The sequence below is a fragment of the Strongyloides ratti genome, scaffold srae_chrx_scaffold0000004 (assembly GCF_001040885.1).
Source record: "Strongyloides ratti genome assembly S_ratti_ED321, scaffold srae_chrx_scaffold0000004".
In the NCBI taxonomy this organism is placed as follows: Eukaryota; Metazoa; Nematoda; class Chromadorea; order Rhabditida; family Strongyloididae; genus Strongyloides; species Strongyloides ratti.
Window position 1 is genome coordinate 197610 of NW_020171512.1, and position 22113 is coordinate 219722.

Genomic DNA, 22113 nt, shown 5'->3' on the forward strand with positions numbered 1-22113 from the left:
TATCAATCTTATATTAAATTTATAGTAGTAATATTTTTTTTTCCTGCTAATAAATGGTCTAAAAAGAAAAAAAAATTAAATTAATTTATTATCATTTAAATATTAAAAGAATATAAATATATATAAAAATATTTATATATATATATATATATATATTTGTATTGTATAAATTTTAAAGATATATGATGAGTTAAAAGTAAAGATATTTGTTAATATTTTGTTTATTCAGTTAGTCTATGGTATAAAGTATCTATCGTATAAGTATTTTAAAATACAACTATTATCTTTCACCCTTGGTATATATAATATTAAAATAAAGAATGACAATGATTCATTTTTAACTAATTTTTTTACATAAATTAAAAATTATTTTATATAAATAGGTAACATAATTTTTATGATAATAAATACTTTTTATTGTTTAAATAAAAATTGAAATAAAATATCTTATAAGAGGGGGGAAAATTTTTTTATATCATTATTTGTTAATAAAGATATATTTTAATTATAATAAAAATAAAAATATTTATATTGAAAATTTATAAAAAAAAAAAAATATTTGTAATAATACAACAACATGTGATTTAACTGATAAATAGAGTATTTAACTAAAAATTTCATTATTATAATGACAAAGGACTAAAATTAAATAATAAGATGAATGCTTTTTTTTTGTTATGTTAAGTTATCCTTACGACAATTATTTTGAAAAGACATAATATCACTCATATTTTTGATACTGTAACTTATTGTTTCAAGAAAATTAGAATATCCTATACAATTTATTTTTGACCATTGAACAAGATGCTCATAACCATTTTGAATATGGTGAACTGTTTGAAGCGACAAAACCATTTCTTTTTTGATTATATTTAATGATTTTTTAAATAAATCAAAATTTTTTGAAAAAACAGAAAAAAGAAATATCCATTCATATGATCCAGCTGTTATTATTTTATTTAATATCCATATTATTTCATTTTTACTTTTGATACTTACTTTACTTCTTTGAAAAATATCTGAATCAACAAATATTTGACTAATAGTGTCATCATTTGATATCATTGAAGTTGTTGACTTATTATCATTTGTATCAAAATCAAAACCATTAACTTTAACATTTATTATATCACCAAGTTTAAGGGATAATGAATCTGCAATAACATCCTCCTGTACTGGGAATGGCCAATGAAATTGTGAATGTAATTTTAATAAAGCAAGTGAAAAATTTCTTATTGTTTTTCTTTCATTTTTTACATGATCTTTAAAAAATGTTACTAAATCATAATTTAAATGAATTGAGAAAGCAGCTAAGTCACGTAATGAGTAATCTTCTAGTAAGTAATTTGCATGTTGTTTTAATATATAATTTAAATAATTTGGTATTGATACTGCTTTTGATGAATTCGAATGCATTATCATTAATGGATTTCTTTCATCATCATTTGATACAATTGAATCATTTCTAATACCATCAGATATTGGTGATGATGGTTCTGATTTATTAATATTATCTTTGCGCTTAACAACTAATGGACCTTCATTAAACATATAATCAAATGAATCTTCAGAATATTGTTGAATATTACAAATACCTGTCTTTCCTCTTTGTTGTGATAATTTTTGACTAACATTGACCCCAGAAAACATATCACACATGTCTGAAGGATCTATACTTTTAAGAAAGCGTATAATATCTCTAGCAATTTCCCACTTTCTTTTAATAAGAGCTTCTTCAAATAAGACAGATGCTTGTTGAATAGATGAATAATTACTTTCGGTACTTTGTAAGACAATTAAATAACTTACAGCAATATCAAGTAACTCTTCTTCAAGACACCTTCTAAATAATTCTTTTGGATGGCCACAAGCATTAAATAAATATGTCCATAATGCTAATTCAGTTTTTCTAGCACAATGTACAATTGTTTGAAGATATTCAGGAAATTCTTTTATAAATGCAACAACACGTGGCATTAATGGATCTGGAGTTGGTTCAGAAGATGTTGCTTCTTCTTCTAAAACATTATGAAGTAACAATTCTAAAGCATGTTGAAAATATGGTAAATTTTTACAATGTGTAGCTATTTCTAATGAATAAATACCTAAATTTCTTTTTAAAAGTTGTTTAAGAAGTTGATGTATAAATACTTCATTATCTCTTGTTGAGGAAAAAATTACAGTTACATCTTCATTATTTTTATCATTATTTTCTTTAATTATTGAGCAAACACTTTTTATCCCCGAGGTTAAGTAATCAGAACTTATAATTAAAGGATAAATATTTGTATTTAATGAAAGCATTATTCTACGAGATAAAAATGCTCTATCATCAATATAAGATGATTTTGGTGAGACTGATGAATGTAATAAAGGTAACCAAACTTTCATATGTTTTGAACCACAATTAATCCATAATGATTTATTTAATTGTGGTATATTTTCTTTACAATTATTCATCCAAACATGTTCAACAGATGATGCAATTAATATTGGTTGAGGTAATTGAAAAACTTTTGATTTATCAAAAGAATTACCAGAATGACTAGATCCTATTTCTTTATTTTGTGGACTTATAACTAATAAATTTCCAGAAATATTTATTAAAATTGTATCTAAACCTGGACAAAATATTGGGGATTCTATTAAAAAAAATTATTATTTGTTTAAAAAAAAAAACATACCAGAATTATTATTTGATGTTGCAAGATGAATTGAAACAACACATGTTGGATGTGGTAATAATTCATTTATTTTTATTTCTGCACAAGTCTCTACTTTTATTTGTGATGATGAAAGTGATATATGATATATTGTTATAATTGATTGAACATCTAATGTCATTAAATACATCCTTCTAAAATTTATCATTGTTACTCTATTAGGAATAGGATATTTATATGCAGATGAAGCATCAAGACCAGTTAATAAATTATAAAATAATATTTCTTCTTGATTTTTTTCTATATCACAACTGACACATATTAAATAATTATTCCATATTATCATGCCACCCGTAACAGATAAATTATTTTCTTGTTGTTCATTTCTAAATAATCTCCATCTTTTTTTAACTAAATTATAAATTGCGAAACCTCTTGTACCAGCAACTGCTAAATATTTTTCACAATATTCATCACATGCAACATATCTTATAGGCCAATTAAGAGAAATATAATCAAATGGTATTTCGATACTATTCCATATTGCATATGATGCTCTACTATTTTTTTCTCTTTCTCTAGATGGACTACAATGAACATGTCTATCAGAAAGCATAATAATATTATTAACACTTTCCATAGCTGGATGATTTATCATTATATTACGTGCTAAAGGTATTATTGTTAAATGATTATTAGTTCCAGTTCCAACCCATAAACTAAATCCTTCTGTACCAAAATCAAATGCTGTTAATTTACCACATAAAAAATTTTCATTTCTTAATGAGTCATTTTCTAATGTACACCACCATTGTGCACCAAATGGAGAGAATATGGCAAGAATTGGAATATTACTATTATATGATTTAAACATAGCAGCAAATGAGTTACCTTGTGGTAAACATTGTATTAAAGTACATGCACCAACATATGATAATAATTCTGTCGAATCGGATAATTTTATTTCAATTTTAAATGATTGTACTAATGATCCATTGCTTTCATCAATATGATACGCTGAAATTCCACCATTTCTTTTACCAAAATATATTAAACGATATTTATGATTTGTTGAGACAGTTGTATAATCAGATGATTTTCCAGCAAATATAGCAAAAATATTATCTTTTTCAAATGTTGGACTATTTGAAATTAATAAACCACCACGCCCATTATTAAAAACTGTTGCTATACCACCTATTAAAGGACAATATATCATATCAACTATAAAACAGTGGCGAGGTAAATTTTTAGTTGTTTTTGGATTTATTTGATCCATATTAAATGGTATATCACATACTTGAAATGACATATCTTCTAAAAAATCACCTTCCCAAGATAATCTATGAATCCAACCATCATTTAATGCAAGAAATATTTCTTCTTTTAATGGTACTAAAGATGTTATAATTGCTTGTAATTTAATCATAACTGTATGTTTTAAAGTTATTGAAATATTTGGAAATTTGATAAATAATTCTTTAGATTTTCTACTAAAATCATTATTTCCAGAATCAAATAAATCTAAACAATGCTCATCTGATATGTCAACTTTATATATATAAGCATAAGCTTTAGATGTCTAAAAAAAATATTTTTTTATCATTATATTATAATTTAAAAAAAAATTAATCTTACTGAAACAAAAATTGCTTTTGAATCATATTTCCAATATAATCTTTTATATTCACCTTTTTCATATACTTCTTCTGTATCTCTTTTGTATGATGCTAATAAAATTTGTGGCTTTGCTAAATATACACAAATTGTATCTGACGAACATACAGCTATTAATGATCGATCCCTATTTCCTAAAATGCTATATACAGGTGTAATCGATGATATTGAATCACTCGTTGATCTTGGAAGTTCAATTTGTATAGTTGCTCCTTCCTTAAAAAAAATTAAAATAATTAATATATTTTTATACTTATTAGCCACGTGGAAGCATATGATAAACAAAAAATTATAAAAATAATTTTTAAAAAAAACTTACTGGTAATATCATTTTATATTTCAAATAAATTAATATTCTTTATACTTTTTTTCATACCAGAAAATGATAATATAATATTAACACCATAAGATTTTTAAATACTACAAAAGTAATAGATGTTTTGAAATGAATTTGGAATTCTATTTCTTAGAAAAATTTATTAAACTCTAAAAAATATTAATATAAAATGTAAGTACATATTAATTTGCATAATAATTAATTAACACTAAATAATGTTAATAATATTTATCAATATTCATTTTATTAAAATATTATTATAATACAAATAATTTTCTTTCATAAAGTACATTTATATATATTTTATTAAAAATAAGTTTTTAATACGTCAAGTTTTTTTTAAACAAAAAAAAAAAAAACGATGAATAGATAAAATATATGGCATAATTATGTCATTCGATAAAATCAAGAAAAAATTTAAAATATATATACAAGGTAAAAATATATATATTTAAATATATGACTAAATATTATGAAAAAAACAAATTTTATTAATATTTATCTACAATTATTTATTATTTATATACAAATTTTTAGTATTAAAAATGATAGCAATTTAAAAATTATAAATAATAAAATATTTAATTATAAAAATGAAAATATTTATTATGGTATGTATTTAAAATAAAAAAAAAAATAAAAAAGATATATATATTTATAAACTTTATAGATAATAATATTGTATCAAAATTCTTATATAATAATGTAAAGATATTTTGTTTAATATTAACAGGACCTCAATATATAACAAGTAGAGTTAATTATCAGAAAGAAACGTGGTTAAATAGGTGTAATGATTTTTTATATGTTTCATCGTTATCAAATATATCATTACCTTCAATTGGTGTAGATGTAGTGGAAGGACGTGATACATTATGGGAAAAAATAAGATATGGAATAGAATATGTTTATAAATATTATTTTAATAATTATGATTGGTTTTTACTTATTGATGATGATAGTTATGTATTTATGGAAAATTTAAGATTTTTTTTATTATCAAAAAATTCTAATAATTTATTACATTATGGATTTAGAATGAAAGATTTAAAATCTACAATAAAAGAAGGTTATATTCAAGGTGGTAGTGGTGATGTTTTAAGTAAAATGGTATTAAAAAAATTGGTTAATATAGGATTTAAAAATGATTCAATATGTAAGAAATATTCTGATAATTCAGGAGATGTTGAGTTAGGTGAATGTTTATCAAATATTGGAATTAAAATAGGTGAAAGTAGAGATTTTTTATCACGTTTAACATTTATTCCAGGACCACCAGATGCTTTTACAGGTGTTAGTGATAATTCTATATATAAGTCATTTAATAAACTTAGCTATTATATGTTTAAAAGAGGTATAAAAAGTTTAAGTGAATACATTATATCTATACATTATTTGTCAGGACATAATATGTATATTATTGAATACTTATTGTATCAAGCAAATGTATTTGGTCGTCAATCTACATTTAATTATAATATAACAAGAAATAAAATAAATGATGACTATTTAAAAAAATTACTTTATAAAAAATTAAATAATAATTTATAATTTTTAATTATTTTTAATAAATTTATATAATGATATTAATTTTTTTCCATGTTTTACATCATTTCTAAATTTATTATCAACACTAAAAAAATATTCTCTTAATTGTAATTTCATGTATTTTTTTTTTTTAATTAATTCAATATTATATGTCCAATTTTCATAGTATTTGTCATCATTACATTTATAAACATTAAAATTTAAAATTTTCCAAGGTGAAATCCACATTCTAAATGTATTACTATTTAAATTTTTTAATTTTACATCATGTAAAATAAAATCTTGTGTAGACCATTTTGAATTTTCTAACCATATATCTCTTGCCCATTTTTTTTTACTTAATTTTTTAACAATACTTATTCTACCTTTGTCATATGAATAATATTCACTTTCATAACTATTTAAATTTTTACTATCAACAATTTTTTCATTATTATTATTTAATATTACTCTTAAACAAGCAATATATATACGTATATCATTATAATTTCTACTTAGTTTCCATAATTTTTTACAATTATTATAGTCTTTTTTGACATCTTTTGTTATAAACATATCAATTAAAACATTATGAAGACCAACATTATCACTACCATCAAAACTTTTTGGTTTTAAAAAATCATAATTAGCCCAATTTTTTAAAAATTTATGTCCATAATAATTATTTCTTATAAAATAACTTCCTGCCATAATTTCATGATTATACATTCTTTCATAAAATATTATTTCTTCATTATCTTTTTGCATATAATCTTCAATTAATTGATTTGGATTAATAATTGCCATGTCAGCATCTAAAAATAATATAATATCAGAATGATTTGTTTTTGCCATCATATAATTTGATAAAATACAATGCCTTTGATACATAAAATCTATTTGTTTACAATTTTTTGAATATTCTTTTTCTTCATTTATGATTAATAATTTATAATTATAATTATATTGTAATGCATAACAATTAACTGTATTTAATGCAAAAATATAATCTGAAATATTTTTGTCTGGTACAACTGTTACAATATGTATTTTATAATTATATTTTGATTTTCTTTTTAAGGTAAATTGTTCACCAATCAAAAATGAGATATTAGATGGATTGACATTTAAATTATTTGAGATAACTTTTTTCTTTGAAACAACATTACAGTATAAAAGAAAAAAAATAATATTAATATAAATTAAAATAAATTTTGTCATTATTAAAAAGATATTTTTTCTTGTTTAATAAATAAATATATAATATCAATACAAAAATAAACAACTTATAGGTCAAAAAAAACATGTATTTTTTTTATTAAAAAAAAATTTATTTTATGTTCAGACATATCATAAAAATCTTGTTGTTTAAATTAAGTAAAAATGTACTAATTTTTATTTGTTACGTTGAAAAAAAATTGTATATTACTAAATAATTTTTACAGTATTTAGATTTTATATAAAAAAAAATCAACTATTTTTTATTCATTAAAAAAAATAATGTTATATTAAAATGTACATATATTTATAATTTTATTTTGTCGTATAAAACGTTATAAAAAATTTTAATAAAAAAAATTTTTCTTTTAAGAAAATAATTTTAAAATTTAACAATAAAAATGAAATAATAAAAGTTTTTTAAAAAAAAAATATTATCTTCTTATGACAATGAATATATTTTAATATAATATATTATAAATTTTAGTTAACACTAATGAATAATAAAATGAAAAAATTAAACTCATATATTGTATTAAGAATTTATATTAGTTACATTTTATTATTATATTGTGCCTTATTTGCTAATGAAACAGATTGAGGAATAAGAATTGTTGATACAAATTTTTTTGCATATTTCCATGCCTCTCCTTTTTCTTTGATTGATGCTAATATATTGTGTGCAAGATTTTTACTAGAATCACAATCAATTGTCTCACTAAGTGCTTTTGTAAATTCATTAAATAAATCAAGTTGATAATATTCCTAAAGAAAATAAAATATAATTTAATGAAAGTTAAATATTTATAAAAAAAAACAACATACATCAGCATAGTCAACATCCGTCTTAAAATGGTTATCTTGTGGAGGATTCAAAGATGTTTGGGATGCTTTTGTTATTTGAATTATACTTGACACTTCTGTTTGGATTCCCGAGTCGGATGTTGTCATCGACATATTAGTTTTACTTTGTTTTTTCTTTTTTTTGAGACCATTCTTATCTTTTTTAAAACGAACTTTATCTGTTTGTGTTCCAATCTCAACCAAATTTTTTTTTTTCATTTTATAATTAACAATATTGTCATCTCTTTCAAATTGGTAATCTTTTATATCATTAATTGCTGTTAAATTATCAGATGAAAAACTTTTCATATCATTTTTTAAGTTTTTTAATTTTCTTTTACTTTGTTTTGTAAGTAATGGTTTTGATTGAGCTTTATCAATAGATAATCCTTCGTTATTTGTATAACTTAAATTGTTACTTAATAAATTAAGTCTTCTGGGTATTACTCCATTATTAGATGCTGGTAAAAATGATTGATTTGTAGGGATATTTCTTATATTTGAGACTTTTAATAATCCATCTGGTTTTGATACTTTACTATATAATGATGAATTTGTGCTGTTATCAAATAGTTTATAACTATTTTTTTCCATACTTGTAAAAATTGAATTTGGTGATAGTAATGAAGAATTATTTGAAAAACTTGAACTTTTACTTATTCCACTTTCATAATCTGATGCATTAGGAAGTGTACGACTAGAACCTAAAAAAAAATAAAAAAATTTTTAAAAATATAATTTAAAAATAAATTAAATTACCAAAACTATCTTCACTTAAAATAATATTTGAAGAGGAATGTAATTTTTTGGTTGTAGATTTAATCTTATATGTATAGTCATAAGAATTAATATCACTTGCAACAGCTATTTTATCTCTAGAAATATGTTTATTTTTAGGATGTAAAATTAAACACGGTAAATGAGAATTTGAAACTTTTTGTGATGTTTCACTACATTCTTGGCAAGGTTTTGCAATTTCTAATAAAACACGACTATTTTTTTTAATTTTCTTTTCAAGTAACGGCAAATTTTCATAAAGTGAAGACATGTCTGATTTATTTTTTTGTCTGTCAGATAAGATAATAGGTCTAAAACATATGAGCTATAAGATAATTTGTCTATAAAAATATAACTTACGTATGAAAATGTCTGAAACGATTAACTCCACTTACTTCTGATGAGTAACGTGCGCGAATGATGGCAGAATCAGAACGTGCTCTCATAACACATATCTCTAAGAGGAATAACTTAAAATATCATTTTATAAGACGATTTAAATAAAATAATAAAATACTAATATTGTTTTTCTATATGTTATCTTTTTTTTTTTCATATACAATATAGTATAAATGATATTATTAAAAAAATAATAAAAATAAATTTATATTTAAATAATAAAATTTTAAGAAGATATTGGTAATAAGAAATATTAATAATAATATTATATAAAAATTAATAATATATTTTATTTATAATAAAAACATTTATAGAAAATTTTTTCATTTTTTTTTAAACATTACATTGTATTTTATAAATTGGAAAAAAAAAATGTTATTCTATCTATAAAATGGTATATAACAATAATGATTATACAACCTTAACTCTAATACTATATAATTATTAACTTCATAGATTGATAGTGGTAGCTTTTTTTTTCCTTTTCTATCAATATAATAGAAAAAAAAATTATGTTAATATAAAAAAGATAAATATAAGGTAATAATATATAATGGAATTTGAAATATAGATATATTTATTTATTTGAATAATATTTAAATAAATTTATAAAAATAAATTTTAAAAAAAAAGTAAAATGATTTTTAAGAGTTCTAAATAATCGAGATATTATTGTTAAAACTTATAAGATGTCTTTTTTTTTGTGTTATTAATTAAAGGTTTCTCAAACAGTGAAACCTTTTAAACCGAAAACTTATATCTTTTATCTTCTACGAATATAATTAAAAATGATTATGTTGTAAAATTTTTTTATATAAACATGTATAAAAATTCCCTAAAGATTCAAAGATAGTAAGAAAACATAGTTTTGCAAATTATGACTTCTCATAAAATAATATTATGATATGATAAATAAAAGATAATCTTTAAAATGTTGTCTTGTTTATTTAAAATATGACGTATTATAATAAAAATATCTTCACATATATATTAATCTATATATTTTTTAATCTATAATTTTTCATATTATATAATTGACAGGAATTAAATTTAGTATCTATCTTATATAAAGTAACAAATTCTAACATAGCATGTAATTATAATATGGAATAATTGACAAATTTTATCTCTTGTAAAATTATTCCTTATATTATAGTACAAATTAATAACAGAAAAAAAATATAAATAATAAATTTTTTATTAAATAAAAAAAAATAATATATTTATTTCATTTAACAATAACCATAAATTGTTATTGAAAGAAGAAAAAAGTTTTAATTAACATATTGCAAACTGTAGTCATATAACTCCTTGCATAAATCTTTATCATTAGCAAGTTTGTTAATGACAGTTTTTTCAGTTAAGTCGTTAAAATGTTTACCAGATATGGAGTCAACAGTTGTACTTAAGGCTAAATATAATGGACATTGAGCTCCATCTTGTGCAGTTTTAAAGAAGAACCACTTAAATGGTTTTACGATTGTAGATATAATATCATATTTTAAAAATGTATGTCTTAATAAGTCTGTATTAACAACTCCAGGTTCACATGAATTAATAGTAATTTTTGATAAGGCATTTTTTTCTCTAATTCTTCTTGTTAATTCTTTTGCGTGTAATACTTGAGCAAGTTTTGACATATTATATGATTTTAATGATCCAAAATATGATTTATCATTTATTTTTTCTAAATTAATATCGTGACAATGTTCATGTAAGTAACTACTAACATTAATAATTCTTCCACCTGATGATTTTTCAAGTAGAGGAAGAACTAACTCTGTAAGTATAAAATGACCAAGATAATTTGATTGCCATGTTAATTCGCAATTATCTTCAGTAAGTTTAAATTTTGGTACAAACATAACACCTGCATTATTTATTAAAATATCAAGATGATTCTCATCTAAAAATAATAATATTTTGTTATTAAATAATATTTATTTTAAAACAAACGTTTTTTAAATTCCTCAACAGCATTTTTAATTGATGAGATACTTGTTAAATCACATTTTATTGTAATAAATCTTGTTGAATCACAACCATATTTTGTTAAAGATACTTTAGCTTCAAATGCTTTTTTTTCATCTCTACAAAACATATAAACTTTTCCTTTTCTTATATTTAATTCTCTTGAAAGTTGTTTCCCTATTCCTGTATTAGCTCCAGTTATAATTATAACTTTATCTGTTGCTTTTGTATTTTCAGTAAATTGTTTTCCTTTTATATATTTTCTTAATATATATAAAAGAAATGAAAAAATTAATAAAGAAACAACTATACTTAAAAAGTAGCTATCGTTTTCTTCTTCTAAATTCATCTAAATGAAAAAAAATATATATATATGAAAGATATTTAAAATTTAATGAAATAATTAATGTGAACATTCATATGGAAGTAATATATTATGAAATAGTTATATATAATGACATCATCACTATTAAAGAATATAGGGAAATGTTAATAACTACCTTGTAAACATATATTACATCATCTCATAAAAAAACATTTTAAAAATATTTTCGTTATAGGATGTTTTTATTTTAATATTTCATTAAATTACAAAATTTGACTATGATTAAATAAAAAAAAAAAAAGAACTATAAATATAAATTGAAGATAATTAAATTTTATTTAAAACAATTTAAAAAAAAAATGATTATATACAACTGCTTAGAAGGTTATCCGCTTTAGATTAATAAATAACACATATACACATACAAATTATTAAAAGAAATATATGTAAAAGCTTTCTAAAATATTTTTATTCATCACTTGAGTTATTACATTGTTTTATTGAATTGTTTCAATATTTTTTTTTTCCAAATGAACAATTTTTCTTATTTTATATCTATATCAAATTAAAATTTATGCCTTGTGAAATTAATTCATTTCTATCTTAATATTTGTTAATATTCATTATATATATATATGTGTATATGTATATAATTATTTTTAAATAAATGTAGTAAGTAACTTTTTAAGATATGTATTGTAAATATATTGATAATTAAAATTAAAAAATTGTATATATATTTATTTTTATATTATAGGAAAAGTTTTATGTTCTGAGAATGGTAAAAAAATATAAAGTAGAATACATTAATCTTTAGTATAAGGTTTTAATGTAGAACCACCACAAAGATAATTTTTTTTTATATTTTAATGTATTACGGTATTATAAATTTTTTAGTTTTCATGTATTTTATGTTAAATTTAATGTTAAATACTTACTTTCAATTTCAAACATCAATAAACTTTGGGATAAAATGATAAAAGATATCTTTGACTTCGAAACATATAAAATAAAGTAACAATGAATTTTAAATATATTTTAATGTCCATATTATATTTACTTTTTAAAGATTTTAAAAGTTAATTAAAAATTAGTTTGTTTGAATTACTATGTGATATAGATATATATATATATATTTCATTTTAATAAAATTATATTATTTTATTAGGATAAAATTGAAAATACCACTAATAATATAAAATTATATTATATTTAAAAAAAAAAAATTAATATTTTTTGACATCTTTTTAATATTTTTTGAAAAAAAATATTTTGTTAAATGTCTAGAAGGTAACAATTATAACATTTATAATGCGTGATGGCACTTAATTTATAAATATCTCATATTATTGTGTAGTTTAAAAAAATTTTTTGTTATTTAAAATAATATTATAATAAAGGAAACATTATTAATATACATAAAACTGTTATTTTTTTTTAATATTTTTTAATTGTTTCTAATGGGCATATTACTATACATTAAAATGTAATTTAACGAAAGGCATTAAAATTACTTATAATATTATTAACTTATTTTTATAGCTTTATAATATATTTGAAATCGTGAATAATATTAGATTCAAAAATATTAATATTAATCATAGTTAAAGAATAAAATATTTTTATTAAACATTAAATAATTTTATTTATTTAAGAACATTACCAATCATTAATTTAATTTTGTTATGACTACTTATATTTAAATTTTTTTATTATTTAAATATTATAATAAGTTTTATTATATTTTAAAATGTAGATATTATAATTTTGTTATAATTATAAAGAAAAGTTTTATATAATTATCGGTTTTTTTTTCTATTTTTTTAATGAAAAATAATATACAAAATTAGTTAATCTTTTTTTATGTTATTCAAAGATTAACTTTTATATTCCTATTATTTAATGGTTTATCATTAAATATTTTATAAGATATACATATATACATAATAATAATTTATATCATCAAATTATACTATAGTTTTGAGTAAAAACAATTAAATATTTAATATATTATATATTTTTATGAGGAAAATTTTAATAATACATTGACAAAGTATTGAATAAAATATGTAAAATTTAAATTTAGAAAAAAAATCAAGTTATATAATTTGATTTCTATGTTATGTTAAATTATTTATTTTTATGTAAATAAATTTTATTATTTGAATTTTAAAAGCTTTTTATTGTTTAAATTAAAAATAATCTATATTATTATTAATAATATGTTTATTTGAAAATTATTTTTAATGTTTATTAATTTTATTTTGAGGAAATACTAATTAATCAATTTAGTTATCCATTAAGTTAAATTTATGTTTTATAATATTGTGCTCAAGATGTGACGTAATGTAGACAAATATATTTTGTGATATAATCTTTATTTTTTTGTTTATTTTTTTTTTGACTATTAACTTATTCTTTATTACTAAATAAATTTCTAGTCGTTATATAATAATTTTATTTTCTAATATAAGTATCTTTAATCTATCATATATATATATATTCCTTCAATTTTTTTTTCTTTTCAATTATTTTTGTAATATGTGTAAAAGCATTTAACCATCAAAAAGTGGCAAAATGTATATATTGAATGATTATGTAGAGTTGACTTGTGTTGATAAGAAAAAGAAAATGCAGATATGTTTCTTACTTGAATATATGACGTCTAAAGCTTAGAGAAAAAGTTGAAATTATAAAAGAATGTTATTAGTAAACCGAAAATTGCAGTAGTTTATATAAATGTTAGGATTCTTCTTCTCTAGTTTAGTAAATGTCTACATATCTTTTACACCTAAATTTATAAAATATATATAATATATATGTATATTCATGAATATATATATATATATCTATATAATATTATATATATCCTTATCCAATGTTCCATTATAAACTATATGAAGCGAGAAAAATAAAAACTCTATATTTAAAATATCTTATTGCTTATAATATCTTTTTACCAATTCAACGTTAAATTATCTATTATCCTGTACTGTTACGTGTATATAAAAAGCCACATAGAAAAAAGCAAAATAATAGTCAAAAAATTTCCCTTCTTGTATAAATGATGTTTCCTTTCTTATCAATTACCTTTAAAATATCAGACCAATATGATGCATGCATAACAAATGAAAAGTAAAATAAAAGCCAAAATTTTTAGATAATTGTTACTTAAAAATTAAAAATTACATATATTGTTTTAAAATGTCTTTTTTTTATCAATATTATTATTAATGACGTTTAAATTTAGATATAATTATATTAATAAAATGAAAAATGACTTGTATAATAATTATTGATATCATAATATTTTATATTATATTTATAATCTTATTTATTAATATGTTTCATTATTACATAAAGTTCAAGATATAAAATGATGAATCAAAAAATTTTTTTACATTAAAAAAATTTATTATAAACATATTTTATAAAAATCATATTTATAAAATTATGTTTTTAATATTAATCATATTCTTTTTAGTTATTCTGTTTTGTTAACTTAAAATACAATTAAAAATAAAATGACAAAATTCTTTTGATTTTTATCAACATTATTTGATATTTAACTCTATATATTTTATCACATTTTTTTTTCTCCTTATTTTTAATATATATGTATATATATATTTATGCAGAAAGAAAGATGATTCCTTTATTAACTCTATACCTAGTGTTTCATTTTACAAATTTTCTACCTCCTGTAGCTTTTGTCGTTTTGTTTACCCTTCCTTAGTTAAACTTTTAACATACTCAAAGAGTCTCGTAACTTTAATTTGATCACATTAATCGTTGGCTAGTAATTCATTGAATCATCTTTAACATGTTTCTTCCATCTGTCAAAAGTATTTAAAAGAGAACAGTTTTATATTTTTAATTATATGTAATTCTTGTCAATTTTAAACATTTAAAATATAAGAAGCGTCAAATACACACCTTTTTCTAATTAAATTTTCTAATTATTTTTTTTTTTTAAATTGTTTTAAATAATAAGCATTTTTTTTTAAAATAAAAAAAAAATTTTTTATTTATATATATGATCATACTATTAAAATTATCTTTTTAAAAAAAATTTTTTTTTTCATTTTCAATTTTCAATTACTTTTAAGTGCCTAGTATAAATTATTTTTAACAAAAATCAATTTTAATTTTTTTCTTTGTAGAACGCATGACTATTTTTAATTGTTTATTTTAAAAAATATTATTTTTTTTTTATTTATATCTTATTTGATCATTTAAAATTGGTATAATTTAATAAAAATAAAAATGAATAAATAATTATATAATTTTTTTATAAAAATTTACAACATTTTGGATTATACTTTTTGTAAAATTAGATCTTTTATTAATTCTCTGAATGAAATATTATATAAAAACTTGAGATTGCACTTCTTCAGTGCAAATGATAGTTGAAAAACATATCATTTATATGATTTGCTAATACATACTTTTATTTTTCTTAACAAAATTACATATTTGATTTTCATTGATAAGCAAATATAAATATATATTTTTAAGAGAGCTTATTTAATTTGTTATATATTATATTGATACTAATATATACACATATATATGCAGAAATATTTAGCTAGATATTTTAAATTTTTTTTTTTTCAAAGTACTTTGACTTAAATATCTTAATATTATAATATTGAATTTTTATTTTATTATTCTTTAAGGATATAGATAATTCTATGATTATCTTTATATTCTTTTTTTTAATAGTAAAAAAAAATTTATCTTAGAAATATAAACAATCGAAAATACAATTTAATTAATTAAAAATTTTTATAAATATAACACTTCGCAATTTATTTTTAATCAAAATGGCATATTCTATAAATGTACTATTAATTTATGCACTTACTTTTGTTATATTAAATATTTTTATTAAAAATTATTGTTTATATTAATATAAAATTTTTTTTTTATTTTGTTCACAATATTTGTTACGAGATACCTTATTTTTTTTTATTAATATTTTATTAGTTAATTTTAATTTAATGATCTTTTAATAGTTTTTTTTTATTAAGTTTTTATTTTTTATAACGGATTAGATTGAAACAAATATTACATTTTGATCTAGTCCAAAAAAGATTTTTTTTTTATTTTATTGAATTTTTAACAATTGGTGCGCAATCAAACATACCGCTGTGGGAAAAATTTTAACTAAATTTTTTATTCTCAAAATTCAGTAAATGATACTATTAACAATAAACAGTAATTGTTTTATTATTATTTAAAAATTTTATTATGTCATATGTATCAACAATTTCTTCAACTGTTACATCAAACAGTATACCTTATAATAGTATGTTAGAAAGAAAAAATAAAAATGTTCTTTCAAATAATTCATCTCCAAATAATGGTGATGATGAAATGTCAAATCAAAAAGAAATTAAAACGCCAAGAAGTTCTTTAAATGGGAATAAACCACCAGCAATAAATATAATTAAAACGCCAAATTATCAAAAAGAATCAAATAAACCAAAAGGTTTATTATTAAATGATACAACATTTATTAATAATGATTCTAAAGCACCTAATTTAACAGAGTTATTAAAAACACCAACTATCATTTGTTCACCTACAAAAATAACATCATTAGCTCATGCTGATGAATTAAATACTCCTTCAGTATTTCATTCATGTACTCCTAAAAATATGCACCAAGCATTTTTTGGTGATCATGAACCATTATTTATTAATAGTCAAAATTCAACATCTATCAATTCAACTTTAGTACCACTACACAATACTGAAATTTCAACACCAACATTATTATGTAAAATAAAAAAATATTTTAATATATAATATTTACATATATCATTTTAGTACCCCATTCATTATCTAATAAGCGCTGTCAACAAGAATGTGAAAGAAAATCAATAACTATAAAGAGAGAATCTTTATCACCAATAGAAAGTGCTGTCTTGAAAAATTCATTTAATTCGTCTTCAAGTGTTTTAGCATCACCATCTATGAATTCTCCTGGATTAGTTGCTCAATTTTTTCAATTTTCACCTATTGTTGAACATTTTTTGAAACCGTATACTAAAAATACACCATTATCATGTTCTAGTACACTTGAAGACGGTACTTCAATTTATCAACATAATTCAATTGATTCTTCAAAAGTATGTTTTTTTTTTTATAACTATTAAAAATATATTTTTTTCAATATAATTTTAAAAAAATTTAGATAATTAATGAAAAAAATAATTATGAGGATAATGATAATAATTTTATTAATAATTCATTGCCATCTTATACAATAACAACAATTCCACAAATAAATAATAATGAAATGTTCCCTAATACTACAACAATTTCAAATAATTTTTCAAATACAATTGTTGAATTAAAACCACCGGTACTTTCAACTTTTACAGAAATGGAAAAAGCTATAAAGGAAGAGGTTGAAGAAAAAACAATAACTTTCTTAACTTTAGATAATTCTTCCCAAAAGACATCTCTTAATAGTCAAACGATGGATCGACCACAAATAATGACAGAGGGTAATTATAATATTCATACAAATAATAATTTATCACGATATCCATCACCTAATATTACAAATGATGGAAATTTATTACCAGTTACAACAACAATAAATCCAAATTATTCTCTTAATCATAATCAGCATTCCAATATGAATAATATATTTTCAAGTAAAACAGAATATGGTAATGATAAATATTATCATAAAACAACAAATCAGCAAAGTCATATGCCGCATTATAATAATTCAGCTACTAGTTACAAATCATATTCCAATAATCCCCAATTAAATATTGCTTCTACAGAAATGTTAGCAAATTATAAGCAATCGCCTGTTATGCAACCATCATCATTAATTAAACAAAATAATCGAATGAATGGTAATAAAACAAATTCAATAGGAGGTAGTTCATCAAATATTGAAAATAATAAAATTAATTTAAAAAATCCACCTCATCAACGACCCCATAAATGTCCAATGGTTAATTGTGGTAAACGATTTAGTCGTTCTGATGAATTGACAAGACATATACGTATTCACACTGGTCAAAAGCCATTTCAATGCTCCATTTGTATGCGACAATTTTCTAGAAGTGATCATTTAACAACTCACGTTCGTACACATACTGGTGAAAAACCATTTAGTTGTGAAATTTGTGGAAGAAAATTTGCAAGATCTGATGAAAGAAAACGTCATACAAAAGTACATTTAAAAGTAAAAGTTAGTTTTAAAATAATTAGTTTATCATTAAATTAAACAATTTTTTTTTCTAGAAATAATTATTTTATTTTTAATTCATTTAAAAAAAAAAAGAATCATATCTTAGTAGTACGTAATATCATTATATATTTAGAAAATAAAAGAAAAAAAAAATTAAATACGATGGCAGAAGGATAATTTTCCTAATACTTCAATATTTATTCTATACAAATGAGCAATACAAAATAGCTAATTAATTATTGGATTTATTTATATTATGAAATATCAAACACAAAAGAACAATTATTTTTATCTTTAAAAATTTTATTTTTGGAACGCGTATTTTTATACAGGAGATAGTCATTGAATGATCTCTTTTTATCAAATTTTTAATAAAATGTTTTTTTTTATTAATGATTGTAATAGTTAATAAAAAAAAATTTTTTTTTGTTTGATAGATATTAGGTGTAATTTTAAAGATTTTATGATTTAATTATTACAAACTATCAGCAGTACAATGTCGCTATAATATAATATATATATAGTGTGAATTATTTTTTTTAAATATTATTGCTATTTTTTTTTATACAAAAAATAAATAAAAAAATTTTTTTTTTAATTTAAAATTATATCCCTTTGTTTTAATTATATATCTTAAGAATATAAATATATTTATTAATGTAAGATATTTTAATATAAATAAATGAATTTAATTATCTAATTAACTTTTTAAATATATATTGTTAGTCTTGCAAAAATTTTTTTTTCAATACATTATCTATGATAATTATTTAAAAATTATGTAACATAAATATTTAATGATTTTAAAGATATTCTATAATATTATTTTTAATTTTTACTGGTATACATATAAATATTTTTCTCTATCAAATTCTTGAAATATTATGTGTAAATAAGATGAAGAAGAAATTATTGATATAAATGAAACTTGATATTTAAATGCAGATTAAGAAAATATATTGTATTGTTTTGGGAAATATCTAAAGAAACATTTGTAACATTAAATTTATTTATTTTTGTTTTTTTTTAAATGATATAATAGAAGTAATTTTATTTTATTCAAATAATAGTAGTTTTTATTTTAATTTAGTTAAAGTTACTATATATATAAATATATTTACTTAAATATAAATAGGAAATATATAAATAGTTTTATTTAAAATATTCTTTTTAATAATTTATATAGGTATTCTAGTTCATTTAACAAGATAAAAGTTTCAAAAATATAAAAATAATAATTAAAAAAAAAAGAAGATTAAGAATTGTTATGTTGGTAATAAAAAGTAGCTTTTTACTCTTTGTTTTGTTTTTAAAATGTAAATTGTTGACTATATTATAATGGAAGTTACATAAAAATATTTTATTTTTAAAATATAGTATTTTTCTACTGTTATACATATTGTAATTAGTAAATATATGACCAATATTTTTTTTCATAGTATTAAAACAAGTAATTATATATATATATATTTATATATAATTTCTTTCATAAGTTATGGTAAAAATATATATATATATATATATATTTTTCTTTGTTTAAATGCTTATTAAATTTTCTTGGCAAGTTACAATTTGTTGTTAAAATTTATAATAAAACTTAGTTATACTATATTTGACAATAGATTTTTGAATATTTACAACAAATAATTTGCTTTTATATAAAAATTTTTAATCTTCTATATAATGTTATTTTATAAAATTTATTTGTATAAAATTATCATCATTAGCCTTTAAGGATAAACTGTAATCTTCAATGAGTAAATATTTAGTATGTCATTCTTGTATAGGTTGCAACAAAATACATTTATAGTGATAAGTACTTTTTAATTTTCTTTTCCTAATATCGGGTTTCTATTCTCTTAAATTTCTTATGAAATAATGACAATTTATAAACTATGATAAATAAATTTTTTTTTTTTTAATATTTTTTTTATAGAATAAATTTAATAAACTTTTTATTTTATAACATTTTAAATTTATATTGTGAATTTTAAAAACAAAAAAAGAAAATAATATACATTTTTAAAATTTTATGGTTGTTTTTATTTAATTTTTACATTTACTAAATTATTTGTAAATTATAAAATATTTATAATAATTTCTTTTATAACAATTTGTATTATAAATATTCAATTTTACATTAAATTGTTGATGTTTCCTCTATAAATATATCTTTGTTATATATAATTGATAAAAATTGAAACAAAATAAGTAACACAACAATGTGTATGATATACTTTCTAATGCAATGTAACTTTTCTATCATATATAATATATTTTTAAAGATTTTCTTATTAAGCAATGTGCTTTAAAAATATACCATCCAACTACTTATTGTATATCAAAAATTTATTAGGTTTTTAAAAATTTTTAAACAAATTTATGAAAAGTTATTAGTCCATTAAGTTGTAAAAGAATATTTAATAAAAACTAACATATACACATATATTTTATATTACTATCATTCTTTTTAATTGATAATATAATTGTAACATAGTAATTAATAAAACCATCTGGGACTAAAAACAATTATTAAATAAAATTTTATAATAATAACAATAAAAAAAAATATTTATTTTATTGTACCTAAAATATTTTTATTTAAATTTTATTTATTAATAATTTATATTTAAATAATTGTCATTTCTTATTTTATATCTTTTCCATCAATATAATAATATCTAAAAAAAATTATTAAAATTATTCTTTCTATAGTACTAAATATATATTAAAAAAAATTATTTTTTTAATTGGTTACTTTTATATTCTCACTATTTTAGTAATAATTCATATAAGAAGGATTAGAAACATATAAGTAATATTTAAATAGAAAGTAAATTTTTTTTTAAACAACTACATATTTTCAATAAAAATGTACTTTTGTTTTTTTTTATAAAATATTATAAAATAAATTTTATATAATTTATTCTATCTTTTTTCTATAATATAATTATAAAAACGTAACTTTTCAAACTTTTAGCAATAATTAATATTTTTCTTTTGAATATAGTAAAATTGTATAGTTTAGATTAATTGTTCTTCTCATCCTTCTCTCTTCTTCCTATTTTACAGTTACTTATAAAATTTAAATGGGAGATCTTAATTTAATGGAAAAAGAAACCTTTTAACTCTTTTTAAAATAATATATTTAATA

At 19.3% G+C, this 22113-nt stretch overlaps 6 protein-coding genes across 6 annotated transcripts; 2 read left to right on the plus strand and 4 right to left on the minus strand.

Moving 5' to 3' along the window:
* Positions 1-8: 8 nt before the first annotated feature.
* SRAE_X000204100 (Ribosome control protein 1 domain-containing protein) lies at positions 9-4671 on the minus strand (the record flags this gene model as incomplete). The annotated part of the gene is made up of 5 exons (XM_024643307.1): positions 9-58; positions 696-2642; positions 2685-4245; positions 4302-4556; positions 4660-4671. 5 exons carry the CDS (start codon positions 4669-4671, stop codon positions 9-11), a joined length of 3825 nt encoding a protein of 1274 aa, XP_024499512.1.
* A 478-nt stretch (positions 4672-5149) lies between these two features.
* On the plus strand, positions 5150-6228 carry SRAE_X000204200 (Glycoprotein-N-acetylgalactosamine 3-beta-galactosyltransferase 1; the record flags this gene model as incomplete). Its single annotated transcript, XM_024643318.1, has 3 exons — positions 5150-5288; positions 5348-6031; positions 6080-6228. 3 exons carry the CDS (start codon positions 5150-5152, stop codon positions 6226-6228), a joined length of 972 nt encoding a protein of 323 aa, XP_024499513.1.
* Positions 6229-6231: 3 nt separating this feature from the next.
* SRAE_X000204300 (Protein of unknown function DUF273 family-containing protein) lies at positions 6232-7095 on the minus strand (the record flags this gene model as incomplete). Its single annotated transcript, XM_024643329.1, has 1 exon — positions 6232-7095. One exon carries the CDS (start codon positions 7093-7095, stop codon positions 6232-6234), a length of 864 nt encoding a protein of 287 aa, XP_024499514.1.
* An 879-nt stretch (positions 7096-7974) lies between these two features.
* SRAE_X000204400 (Hypothetical protein) lies at positions 7975-9488 on the minus strand (the record flags this gene model as incomplete). The annotated part of the gene is made up of 4 exons (XM_024643340.1): positions 7975-8187; positions 8248-8969; positions 9025-9353; positions 9403-9488. 4 exons carry the CDS (start codon positions 9486-9488, stop codon positions 7975-7977), a joined length of 1350 nt encoding a protein of 449 aa, XP_024499515.1.
* Positions 9489-10715: 1227 nt separating this feature from the next.
* Positions 10716-11761, minus strand: SRAE_X000204500 (Dehydrogenase/reductase SDR family member on chromosome X; the record flags this gene model as incomplete). The annotated part of the gene is made up of 2 exons (XM_024643351.1): positions 10716-11347; positions 11398-11761. 2 exons carry the CDS (start codon positions 11759-11761, stop codon positions 10716-10718), a joined length of 996 nt encoding a protein of 331 aa, XP_024499516.1.
* A 5229-nt stretch (positions 11762-16990) lies between these two features.
* Positions 16991-19018, plus strand: SRAE_X000204600 (Zinc finger, C2H2 domain and Zinc finger C2H2-type/integrase DNA-binding domain and Zinc finger, C2H2-like domain-containing protein; the record flags this gene model as incomplete). The annotated part of the gene is made up of 4 exons (XM_024643363.1): positions 16991-17522; positions 17573-17874; positions 17940-18959; positions 19013-19018. 4 exons carry the CDS (start codon positions 16991-16993, stop codon positions 19016-19018), a joined length of 1860 nt encoding a protein of 619 aa, XP_024499517.1.
* Between the last annotated feature and the right edge of the window lie 3095 nt (positions 19019-22113).